Source organism: Pleurodeles waltl, chromosome 2_2, assembly GCF_031143425.1.
Source record: "Pleurodeles waltl isolate 20211129_DDA chromosome 2_2, aPleWal1.hap1.20221129, whole genome shotgun sequence".
In the NCBI taxonomy this organism is placed as follows: domain Eukaryota; kingdom Metazoa; phylum Chordata; class Amphibia; order Caudata; family Salamandridae; genus Pleurodeles; species Pleurodeles waltl.
This window is the reverse complement of record NC_090439.1, coordinates 1,087,984,807-1,087,997,967: the sequence shown is the minus strand read 5'-3', so window position 1 is coordinate 1,087,997,967 and position 13,161 is coordinate 1,087,984,807. Positions and strand designations below refer to the sequence as shown.

The 13,161-nt window shown below is 40.9% G+C and overlaps 1 protein-coding gene across 17 annotated transcripts in view; it reads right to left on the bottom strand.

The window, feature by feature from the left end:
- Positions 1-13,161, bottom strand: part of ADGRB1 (adhesion G protein-coupled receptor B1) — a 437,507-nt gene that overhangs the window by 70,406 nt on the left and 353,940 nt on the right. For 6 of the 17 annotated variants that reach the window (XM_069220849.1, XM_069220853.1, XM_069220845.1 and 3 more), the window contains 2 exons: positions 12,721-12,806; positions 4,535-4,633 (listed from right to left, as the gene is read on the bottom strand). In XM_069220849.1, the coding sequence (XP_069076950.1) occupies positions 4,535-4,633; positions 12,721-12,806 (185 nt within the window). Of the gene's footprint in view, positions 1-4,534; positions 4,655-12,720; positions 12,807-13,161 lie in introns of all 17 variants that reach the window. The other 11 variants (XM_069220854.1, XM_069220856.1, XM_069220850.1 and 8 more) reach the window with 2 other exon arrangements.

The window sequence follows — 13,161 nt, the reverse complement described above, 5'->3', positions numbered from 1 at the left end:
GCACCGGGTGCTGCAGAATAGCCTACGCATTCAGAGTGGTGGCCGAACGTCATGGTAGCAAATTAAAAACTGCAAAAAGCATCACACATTTTGCATTCTAGTGAGTAGAGAGCATAACTAATAACCAAAACAGGAACACTAGGTTCCTCCAGTTTTATATCTACTTACATATGAAGACTGGCCAAAGCCAAAATGGGTGGCCAGTGTGTGAGAACCATAAGCAGAAACGTCAAGCCCTTAACCATAGGTCTGGGGACTTGACTATAAATCTCAGGAGCAAATCCTTCCCCTTGTTCAAAAAGTAAATAATGTAGTGTCCTGTCTGACTTCAGTCTTTCCCTTGGCCCAGAAATGAGCGGAATTAAATAGCATTCCACATATTAAGACATAGAAAAATGTGTTGATTGACAGCTGGGCCCCAATGCTTCGATTTTCTCTGTCTCATCTGGTTTGTGTTCGTGCTTTTGAGCGTTGTCTTTAAGTTTTGTGGGATTTTTGTTGATGTGTATGCTATCGCTTTTGGCACCATTGTCCCTGTTGGTCTCTTTAGTTATATACGATGGGTGAAAACGGCACAAGTCCAGTCCAAACACTGAAAAACGGGCCCAGATTTACAATTGGGCAGCACATCTCTGAATGAAAATACACCACTCTACATGGGAGAATGGGATAAAATTGTACCGCGCCATATTATGAAGTCGCATGCCGCTGGTACTACAAGCGGCGCTTACACCAAGAATGCTGTCTTAGCCGGATGCCAAAGCATGGTGTCAAGGTGCAAAGCTGAGCGAGCTGTGTCTTGGCTGATACTTATACTCCAGGAACACCCATCAGTACAAATTTCTGCTGAAGGCAACTGCCCAACAAGAAGTGTCATGTAGTAGATATCACACACTACTCATTGAGATAGCTGGCAATATTCTGCTTGCCTGTTGTTGAAGCCTGATTTCCTTTGGTGCTAGAATCCCACGAAAAGCCAGGCCACGCCACTTTAGTTGATCTGGCTTAGTGTGCAATCAAAGGGTTTTTTGACGCTTTTCCTGTTCTCTGCGGCCCACTTTCCAATGATTATCACGTTTTTTGTGCTAGCCGATGCAATGCTGTATCAGCACTCCTTTTGAGTGCGAAATGTGACAAATGCTGTCATTTGCACTGCTATACATCATGCAGCAACACTTTTAGTCGAGTTTAGAAAATCTAGGACACAGTTTTTGTAGCAAAAGAAGAGGCCTCTGTATGGCTTGAAATTTAACAACCTATTCAATTTCTGAGGTCTAATATGTTCCCCTCACAAGTGAAACCCGAGGGGATTCCTAATTTAACCAAAGCTGTTTTGGCAGCTTTCAATGCTACTGTTCATTGTTTGGTGCCAAGTCACTTGCATGGGTTACCAGGTATGCAGGTAGGAAGATTATTTTGAAGTGGTCACCGTGTCCACACACTGAGTCATGTTAGGACCCACTTGGTCACTGATGTTGCTGGTTCTCAATACCACAGGCTGCTGTGTGACCTGGAGTCAACAGCATTCCGAGAACATTCAGTGATGGGTCTCATTCGGATGAAGACCTGAGACTTTCTTTATTTGTTGGACAAACAAGATGAGGACAAGATGGGAAGTCTATAAAATGTCAGGCTGGCTGAAGTGAAATCAGGACAAAACAAAATAAATGATTATGGATTCTGAGAACCATTTAAGATGAGGTCAGGGAGAGAGTGAACTACTATTCAGAGGGATTGTACAGTTGATACTTGGGTACTCAACCCAAGTATCCTCTTTAATTGCAGGCTGAACTTGCATGCTCTCTCAAAAGCTTCCTTTCATTTGGCAAGGGAACTCCACCCTGTGTAGTTTAAAGGATTACAGAAGTTAGGACCAGCCTCTTGTGTTAAATTCAAAGACCCTTTCAACATGTTATATAGTGCTTCATTCCAGCCCCTATGGCCTTAAAAGCTTTGCACTACTCTCTGTCTGTTACTTCAGCTGGCGCACCACTGTGCCAATGTGGTCTTTGATGTAAGCATCCCTCCTCACAAGGACCCTCTAACTAATAGACAAAGGCGAAGAAGAACTCCCTTGAAACACCTTGGCTCTTCGGAAGCTTGCCTGATCTCTAAAAAGTAACTCTCTGGATAAGCCGGTGCTGTGAAACTAGTTTTAACAAGGTTAAGACTAGTTAAGAGAAAACGAATACATTATCCACACAAATAGATTACAAAACTAACAAGTATTGACTTCACAATTCGAAGAAAAACAATAACAACCAACCAATCAATGAGAATAAAATACTTAGAGATTAAACTACATATATTTTAATCACGGAAGGCACATAAATCAATGCAGCAGTTGGAAAACGACTCAGTGAAAATGCATACATGTCAGAAGCTCTGGAAGTGGCTTACTCAAATTTAGTAGGGCAAGTTTCTGGGGCTGATCTGGGAATGTTTGGCCCTTACTGTTACAACCAAAGAGGAGGATCTCTCATTTAATTAAACTAGTTTAGGAACTGGTCATTGTGGGACAATGAAAGACCGGCCGCTGCAGACTGCGAAGGAGATCTGATGGTGATGAAGAAATGCTGGCTCCACTTGGGCTGCAAGGAAGCAGGACTTGAGCAGGGGCTGGCTGGGGAACACAGTCTGCTCGCCCCTTTTTCCAGCCATTCACTGGAGAGGAATACTTTCATATTGGAGGCCCTGGTGTTAAAGTGGATAAACCTATAGAGGCGGAAATCTCTCATAGTCCTAGCCACTGTGAGATCCACAGAATGAAAGTAAGCAATATTAAACCGTGGAGAAAAAACACACAGATTGTGATGTAGATTTCAGAAGGAGATTAGTTAATTCTGGATATAAACTGTTCGGCCAACAAAAATCATGCTTGTGTTTCTTCTATCTGGATTCTTACAACGTTTTATACAGAGATCAACTTGGCTCACTTCTTAACATGTTCAGCCCCCTCTTAAAGTCCAAGAGTGACAATAAAATTGTGGCTTTTTAAATTGCCTTCAGGGTGTTTGTGTATCTTAGCAGGAGGTGCAATACGATCGCAGCATAGATTGAACAGATTCAGTAGTTGGCTGGCCATAAACAATGCTAAATGAAACAGAATCAATAGTTGGCCAAGTTTTCTCAGGACGTAACAAATTAGAAAATGCATTGTGTGTGGAGCGACCTGGCTCGCGAATGAATAAACAGAATGTGCTGCTTATAGCGTGCAACCAACTCCATGAACAGCAAGAACCTGAGATTGATATGGGCAGCACAATGGTTGTGTGGCGTTGTTAACAGTGATATCCAGGGCACAAGTATCACACACAGTGCATTATGGGTCATGAATAATGAGGTGCGTCTAGGATGGCCACATAAACATACTTTTAAGGTTAACTAGTGATTTCAGATTCACTGCATGTAAGTTTATCTTATGTACAAATTGGACAGATCTAGCCCTCCGGGGCCTATGGTGGCATGCCTGCTCTACAGTAACTTGTATTTCCTGGCTACAAGGATGTCAACAATCCTGCATATGAAATGGGAAGAGTGCAAACGGGAGAATGAGCTACACTATGCACTGTGCTGACTGACAGAAAGGTTTCTAACACGAGCTTGAGCTCCGGCGAGTAGACTGGTCTCAACTGCTTCAGATCTCAGGAAAATGGATGGGAGAAGTTTAGGGTTCTGCATCTCCTATCAAAGTTCAATTGTACTGAACAGTTCGTATTCAGGAAAGCTTTTAAAATCAAGCCAGATTCCTTCTGGGCCGCCCCACTCCCCTAAAAACAGAGTGAGGTACCGACACCCAGCCACGAGCTTAGCAGGACACTCGCTCACCAAGCACTACCAGCTCTTGACAAGAACAGACATACAGACTCTACCATGTACTGGTCCAATCTCATCTGCAGCCAGCGATACAAACTGTCCTCTGGTGGCATGCGTGTGCTTTATGTACAACTGAATAAATGCATATATGTAATTAGGCAATGTATAGTCAGAAATTCGTGCAACAACAAGACTGAATTCAATTCTCCTTCGCTCACAATATGAACAACGTATAATCTAACAAACATTTTAAGACAGTGCATGGGTTGCCTGGAAAAGAAGTAGAATATATTGATATATCAGTTGACAGGAGAAAGGCATACTGTTTCACCAGATCCCTCTGAACCTGATCCAACCAAGCAAGTTAAAAGAGCAGATCCTTTGAGTCCAATATCCTACTTAAACCCCGCCGAGGCCAATTCATTAAATTTAATTCCATATGTCTTTGTTGCCCATAAGTACCAACTCACTATATAGTAGGAAAATGTGTTCAGCTACAATCGATGCTTTCCAGACCAACTCGCAGTTTTGAGAGCTCTGTCTGTTTCTAGCAGAGGTTCGGAAGTCTACCCTTCTAACTTGGCATGGCTGTGGTTAAGGGGGAAAACAGAGAGAGACAACAGACGAGGGGAATATCAAACAAAAGAAAGGAAGGGGAAATCATAGGCCACGAAAAGCAAGTAAGAAAGTAAAGAAGATTGAAATTAGAGGAACTAACATGGCGTTACTGGTGGCGGTGGCGGAAACTTCTGCCGAAGAAACTACTCCACACTTGGAACACTTGAGTGTCATACCGTATAGAGGCACTGTCATCTGACTGCAATTAAAATCAAAAATACTGAAACAAAAACAACAAAAAAATACACTTGGCTTGTGAAACATAAAAATGCACTGAACTCCCAACAATAACCATTTTAAGCTTTCAGAAACTCTAACAATCACATTATCAACAGAAAGCAAACAAAGATCTTGGTAACAAAGGTGGCCATTTTGAAAAACGTCTAGGTTGAAGGATTGCTTGTTGGCTGCCAAAACATTCCTCTTCAGACAAGAAGGATTTGGCATAAGTAACAACAAGTTTGAGGTAATGCACCCTAGTTCTCTTCCTAGGGCTTTTGGGAGCAACAAGCGTGGGAGAGCAGTTTAACTTGTGTATTTCTCATGGCAAGGTGCTGTCACACACATCTTGCATTGGATCATGATTTAAAAAAACATAGTGCCCTCCAGCAGAAATCTGCTGAAGGTTGTTTTAGCGGCCGACACGCATGCACTAATGACACCACAAACGGCATTAAATGCCACATTAACATGCCTACAACATGAATTGCCAGTGTTTTATGATGCTGAACAAGGAAACTAAGGTCAGAACATTAACTAACTCTGTGACATATTACTTTATCGCTGCAAGAAAAAAAAAAAAGATTTGATAATTTTGCAAAAAATCACCTTTGTTTAGAATATGATGTCTGTACACCAAAATCTTGATTGTGTGGGTGTTAATGTTTCTTTTAAAAACATGACTATCTTTCGCAAAAATGTTCATCTCTCTGTCCTCATCTGTGTTACTTTTGTAGTCATTTTATTTGCTTTTGCAATTTGTAAATTTAATTTTTTTTAAAGCAAGCTATCTAATGTAGGCAAAATTAATACAAGTTTGGTTTCTTTTGGTTCATTGTTCTTTTGCAATTGGTCTGACTACATCTGTGTACAAGCTACTCTGTAGGAGGCTGAAATATTAACATTTTTTGTTTACAAATTTGCTGTTCAAGGTCGTTTTTGTCTGCTGAGAGGAGCTGATTACTCAGAATCTGACTAACGGGTTTTTAATCGAAATTGAAATTTAAATTGCTTGACTGGTTTTTGGTGATGGCATACTTTATACTAGGAAGGATAATGATCCGCTGCACGTCTAGTTGATTGTTTATATTTGTGGGATGTGGAGGATTTATTTACAGCGCATGGAAAGGAAGCACTGTAATAATCAAGGTTACACAGGGGCGAATTTAACCTTGTACTTTTAAATTGCGTTCAGTGTGATAAGACAGACCGAAAAAATCTGTGCAAAAACTCAGAATTAAATACATCTACCATGCAAAAATATCTGCGTACAAAGTATTCTGTTTTTAAAATTCTGAGTACCGCTGCACTCAATTCCCAACTACTGCAGGACTGGTGTAGGATATTTGTGGGTTTGCGTGCAATTCGAAATCTTTGGGGGGAGAAATGTATGTAAGGTAGATATTTTGGTACGAGATGTTTTAGACAATTCCTTTGCCATCAGTAAATATTTTTATTTGCCACTGTTCAAAAGCTGTGGGGTTAAGTGGTCTGATGCTCACAGACCGTTCTTTGGTTCCTGTTGTTTTCCAGGGACATTATAGACCCTCGGGAAGAGACAGAGAGTTAGAGAAAAGCATGGTCAAAACATAAAGCTGACACAGAGAGTCTTACATCTCTAGGGAAATGTGATTGGACAGTTACATATCTAAATATACTACTTATTGCTCCCCAACGCATGGACAACACTGCCCATTTTACCTTTGCCCAGTTTTCTCAGCTGCAAAGAGGGCAATCACATGTTCTGTGTGCCGTGGGCCCCCCCTACGTTGCTGCCTTCCAGCCTGCCTTAGTTCCAGAACGTTGTCCAAGTTGGTCAGGGGAAGCAACTGGAATTGGAAATATGGTGGCATGAATATTGTCTCCTTGAGGACGTGCTTAGCCCTTTCATTTTCTCCAAAACAAGAATGGCCATTATTATTGTACAATATATGGACTTCCCAATCCAAGATGGTTCCTGTGCATTTCCTCTAATTCACGTCCTGTTCAAATCATACATTAGGAGGTTTGCGGCAGAAAATGACCTGTTGCAACTCATTTAAATCCTGTTTTAAGTTGTGTTCATTACGCACATGCTATAATTTATGTCTGTGTTTTTCACCCAATTTTTTCAGCAGCCAGATGCCGTGTTGGTCTCCTGGGCTCCGACTTGCTTCGGTGACTCTTTTCACTTCCCACATTTTGGGAGAATCTGCTGCCTTGCACTTTCCTACAGTGAGTACCTCTACCTTCGAGTGGCAAGATTGACTTGGAGGCTTTTTTTTTTAACCTTATGGATTTTTCCTCCTTTGGAACCAATTCTGTAATCCACTGGTCAATTTTACATTCTTGTAAAGTGCACATTACCTCTGTGGCTACTGAAAATGATCGCTCCTTCCACGGGCAACTTAATAGGAAGGAGTGAGTACTTTTCCCAGCTCCCGGCACTGCACTGCTCTACCACGCTTATAGTCAAATTACCATTTTGGTCTATGACCCATAAGGTACCATCCATCCTTTCTGTTTGGAAGTGGGAGGGCTAACAGTACAAATGCAGCATTCAAAGGTGATGGCTGGAGTGGTGATGGCAGCGGGGAAGAATCTCCCTGCATCTGAATTCAAAGCCATTTGAAAATGTTAGTTTAAAATGTTTTACTCCCTTGTCTGATTCTATGATCTCAGAACGGAAACCATTGTTGCGTGGTTTGCACAACTGAAAGGGAGTGGACCCGCGCTTCACACATGCAATGGGAACAAAGCAAATATCCCCATTGCCTTAGTTTTCACAAAGTTTGCCCCACCCCTCATGATTACAACCACTATAAGTCAGTATTTGTTACTGCAATTGCTACAAATCTATGAACATGTATTTATTGCGCATGATCAAAATTGGCTGCCACAAGAATTTTGAATGCTATGTTTGTGGTTCGAGTATCTGTGCTTCCAATATATGGAAAGCTGGTGCACTTGCAGTGGAAGAACTATTGTTAGTCTCACTAGTGCATCGACTGTGTATTAGTCTTCTTCAGTACTGACTGAATGCTGACATTTCCTACAGGGACACATTGGCTTCCGCAGGGGGGCTTATTGTTAAACATAATTCAACCACAATACCTGTGTTAAGAATTATAGAAGATGCGCAACAGGAGTTTGTACACCAACCTAAACCTTTTCAAAATTTCACAGCGCACATTTTTTCACAGCCTGAATGGCTGGTGGCACTAGCCTTTTAACAGGAATGGACTTGTCTCCACCATTTGGTTCACTAAATACAATTGTGTGTGCTCATAGGTGGGTTGCGTCTCTTCTCTGCCAGGTAGGGGACAGTTACAGAGGTGTTAAGTGGAATGCTGGTATAGAGTGTTTTTAGGTGTATTGCATTCTTGAGCACTTCACTAATTCCACCACTTTAGTGTCTCGGCCAACTTGGAGCACACAACCCTTGGATGTGAGGGCCGACTCCTCACTTCAACTAAGCAACCAGAGGGCACAATATTCAAGCTTTGGATACAGTCCGTTCTACTAAGCGAACCTTCATGTCGATAACTTGAGTCTACATGGTGATCTGAAAAGTGACAAGAAAAGATATACATGGTGAGTGTGAGTACGTCTTGAATGCTAACAGCACGAACTGCAAATTGTTGGGTCATGGGTGTTGACACATCCTGCCTGTTCAGATGAAGACGCAGTTGAAAGAGATTTTATTTCTTCATCTTTTAAATTGCCAGGGTTTGACTCTGTTGCTTGACTGTTGGTTTCATGTGCAGTGGACAACAAAATGTTTCACTACACAGGATAAACCCTGATGCATCTGAATTGTTCAGTTTAGCTTACATCTTTGACAAGAACATTGAGTTCACTGGGGGAGATGGCAAAGGCTTCCTCTGGTTTACAATTATTTATTATCGACCATAGTTTAAAATGAAACACGTTGCTAGTTATACATCTAATCATGCTCCACCAATAAGGTGGAACAGCCCCGTGATTGATGGCAGAGTCGCGGTAAATGATATATGTGAAGATCACTTAATCACATGAAGATGTGCCTGACCAACCCGCAGCATCTGCTTCCAGAAAGAACGTAACTCAGGTCTACAGCACTTGTTAGTCACCCGCGTCCGCAGTATATGTCAGTGGTATTTTGGGCATTTGTATTAGAAATATGGATGCAGTTGTAGCAGCTGTATTCACAGGATACTCTTAGGATGCCACCGTTTTTCAGTCCAGGATAACTATTCAATCTTTTGTTTAACCAAATTTATTGCGGATGTTTTCCCAAAGTCTAATCATTAAAAAGATTTGAATAAAACACAACAGAAAGGTTGAGCTCAAATGATGGAGCAGAAATGTCAGGAGATAAAAATGCAGAAATGGGAACTACGAGGGCAGCATTAGGTAGGCAGACCACCTCTCTGCAAAACTGCAAGACCATTGTCACTCCTCCTAACCATGATGGTCTCTGTAGGAGCTGCAAATTGCCTTATTAAGGATATATGTCTAAATAAGGTCACTTTTAAACATACACTTGGAATACGTTCTCAGTTTTTGAAACCAATAAATGTTATATGAGATAGAAGCACCAGAGCCATGTTAGGCACCTGGCATCATATTTGCTTTGGCTTGTTGTTGTTACATTTCCTGACATTCAACTTTTTGAGTGCCTTAGTCTCTTCCAAAGCATCAGTAATTACAATGTGATTCAGTGTATTGGCAGGAAAGCAGAGAACACCACCAATTAATACTATACCTGAATGACGATTTAATGAGGAGCATTTAAACCATGCATGACGATTGTTGACTTTGCTCAACATAAACATACATAGATTGCATACAATGCTGCAGGCCCCTACAGGCACAGGTCGGCACCATATTGAAAAGCATTTTGGTTGGGTCGATCCATTTTGATGGAAACCATTTAGAAGCACCTGAAGATCATCTCACGAGTCATCACCGATACCGGCACAGCTGGATATGGTGAGAACTTGTTATTATTTGCATTCTGGCCTAATATTCACCTTTCTAGTAAGGGAACATATTTTCAAGCAAAATAACTCAGGCAACGTTTCTGATTTAGAGATATCCCTCAGGTGCTGAGCGTCAAAGACCACAGGTGAGAAATGTGGTCTAGTGGGTTCTCCAGGCCTTATGTGAAACTTTATCTTCAAGCGGCCATTTACGAGTTACAGTTTCTTTGCTACCACTGGGGATCCTTCCATGAATGGCAAGTTCCCTTTTGAAACAACAACTCTTGGATCAAGTGAGTTGTAAATGGTCATGATGAGCTGCAACTCTGCTCCTAAGAAACTAGGACAATGGGTAGATACATCTTTTTCCACATTTGACAAACTTCTTCTCTTTGGCATATAGGGCCATAGAGATGCATTTCCTATACTAAGAAGAACCAAGATCGATTTTTACAAGGACTGAGGATTCAGAAATTTGGCCCAAAGGATAACATTGTTTGTATACTTTTATGTTCCTCTCATTATAGCTCTTACTTTTTAAGCACTATAAAACTATTTGGGGGGTATTATGTCCCTAAAAGGTGCTAAGTCCTTCTGTTCTTTGTGTTCTGGTTGTACATTGAGTTTATCTAGTGAGATTACTGGGTCCAACTGTATTTGATCCACAAACCTCTTCCAACCACCTGGTAATCCTTGCCTGTCCAATCTACCTAACTTAGAAAATTCAAGTGTACAAATGGAATAACACAATCCTCCAATGTGTATGCAATTCAATCTTAGCTCTTGGGACTGTGGGAAACTACGGAATCTGCCAGCGATACTGGTCATTAAACAGTGAGTGTCCCAGAGTAAAGGTCTCACAGGAGATGTCAGAGATAGCTCATATTGTGGCCCATGAAGATCTACTGTGGTCACAAAGCACACTGGTAACTGTACCCACAAATAACTGTGTGCAGTGAAACCACTTTCATGTAGGCTGGTTAAGATGCTCTAAGTGTGTGGTGCTGGCACATAATATTCAACACAACTCTGCCATTATAGACATAGGCACATATATTTGAGGGACTTAAAAAAATAGACATATAAGCACAAAGTGTTGCCTTTATTTGGAATGAAAGACGAGCTGTTTCTACATTCAAAAGAAATAAGAAAAAGTATTTTCGATCTCGTATATTCTCACAATCATGGAAACTCTCTAAGTAAAAAGACTGAAAGGGGTCTGGTAGAGGTAAACCACAGTATTGTTTGAAGTTAATGGTAGAATTTGAGGTCAGCATGGGTCATTTGAGGTGAAATGTGTAGGAACCTGGACTACTTATAAGAAGGAACTATCAAGTCTCTCAGTTGCCATCAGGTGTTTTGCCTCACACTCCTCGTCTTTACCTCTCTGCCCTACACTAAATGGACAAGTGGATGTCACCTCACATTCTGCCTCAAGCTTCTCACCAAGATCTGGCCATGGGTGAATGCAGGCTGCCTATGGCATCCGTTTAAAATCCTCCAAAGCTGTCTTCCAATATGGATGCCACGCTGCGATTCAGACATGTTGGGCAAGCTTAAAGCAAGAATGGCAGCTAAGTGCCTCAGAGTGTGGCAACAAACAGGAACATATCATAAACAATCAGTTCACGACAGAACTCAAAATGGGGAAGACAGCTACACAATAACAAACAGTGCACTCTTAAGTAAATAAACTAAAACAAAACATTTGAAACAAATTTACTTCTCATAAAAGCGCGGTATGACAGGATCAATAATCAGGCGGATGCTTTTAAATTTGAATTAATTGCTTGTGATGTGTCAAAGTTATGTTTTACTGTGCCTTGAAGAACACATTAACAAAGAGTTCCTGCTTGTGTTCATCTCAGTTGTGTCCCAGTGGTAGTTTCTGGGTTTGATGATACTGATAAATGACCAAACAAAACAGTTACCAAGCACAATTTAATTTTGTTTCTATCCATATATGGCTTTGAATGTTAATGTCACTGAGACCAGCCTTTTCTCCCATTGGTAATTCTGGTCATAACATATTTTCACTGGGTACTAGCAAGTTAAGGCAGTACACATTTTATGTTCAAGTACCACTGGTCTAGATAATAATTATGTCTTTTATTTATTTTGTGGGTGAGCTATATAGATGCTCAACTTCACATCATGTGCTGTCTGTGACTCTTCTGTGGGTAAGCAGAGCACTTTGGCTGATGGTGGTCTCTAGCACTATTTAGAAGTTGGCCATATAACCATTGAGGGCAAATACTTGTTTTAATTGAAGAAAGCCAGCTTGGGAGGATTTCTAGGAATTTTCCTTCATTCATTGACTACCTTACCCTCAACGAGTATCTTCTAGAAACAAAACATTTGAAGAAAAATGAATTGTCTTTCATTTTCCACTTTATGAATTTACTGTGTAAGTCTTAAGAGATATCTCTTCTACATATTTTGTTGAAAGTGGGGAATAAGGCGAGCACATATTTCCCCTGTTCTACATCCAGGGCCCTTTAGCCTAATGGCAAAAGGTAATAAGAGCATTGCTTCTTTAAATGCAGTGTGTCTGTGTTGCAGGTATAGTTCATGACACATTTAGTGACTGGCACAGGTGCCCACGGTAGCATGCTAAGAAAAGCCACCTTCGAGGTAATCAACATCCAGAGCTGTGTAATCTGGCATAACACGCAATTATTGAAAAAGGTTGGTTCTTTACAATTATTTCTTTTGTACAGACTTTAGAAACGAAAGGCATTTCATTGTTTATAGAATCTATATGTTGTGTAATGATTGTGAGCACATCAGAGTCAGGCCTTCTTGTATGTCTCTGGGGGTTTTCGTTCTGTTATACTATATCAAATTATATTATGGCATATTAGACTATATGTTGGGTCCATTTAATCATTTACATGTATTATATTATATTATATTATGCAACAGTATATCAAGTATCACATATTTAAAATACATGTCAGATATTTCCATATATCATATCATACCAGGACTATTGCATGACTATTATTTTTTAAAGTGAGTGTTTTCACTTATAATCAGGACTCATGTATTTGAGTTTTCAAAATGCCCGGGCTGATTTTTAATCCTGCCATTTTGCAGCAAATCACATGTAGACATCTCATACCCTGCCCTCTCCTTGAGTTTTTTGTCTGTGATTCCATCTTTGGACACAAGCTTGTTGAACACCAGAATGCCGATGACCATGTTCACCTGTCGAAGGAAAGAAGCAAGAGGCATATCTTAGTGGGCGGATTCAATATGCGGTAGAGACAGCAAGAGGTCAGGGAAGTTATTGGAAACACACATGAATGACTACCAAACCAAGGGAACAGAGGTTGCCACCTATTACCTGCCCTAATCTTCAACTCTCCCTCTTGTTCAGCAAGAGTGGACTATCCCACCTGACAATACAGCAGGGGCAAATCGGGTCCGCCTCCAAAATGCATTAGCAAGATGGCGGGTAGTTGTTCTTCGTTGTCTCATGAGACATACCGTGTGAATCCCGTACATTCACTGATCACTGACTGAGTCCAGGCTGTGAGAGAACAGCACCATAATGGGTTTT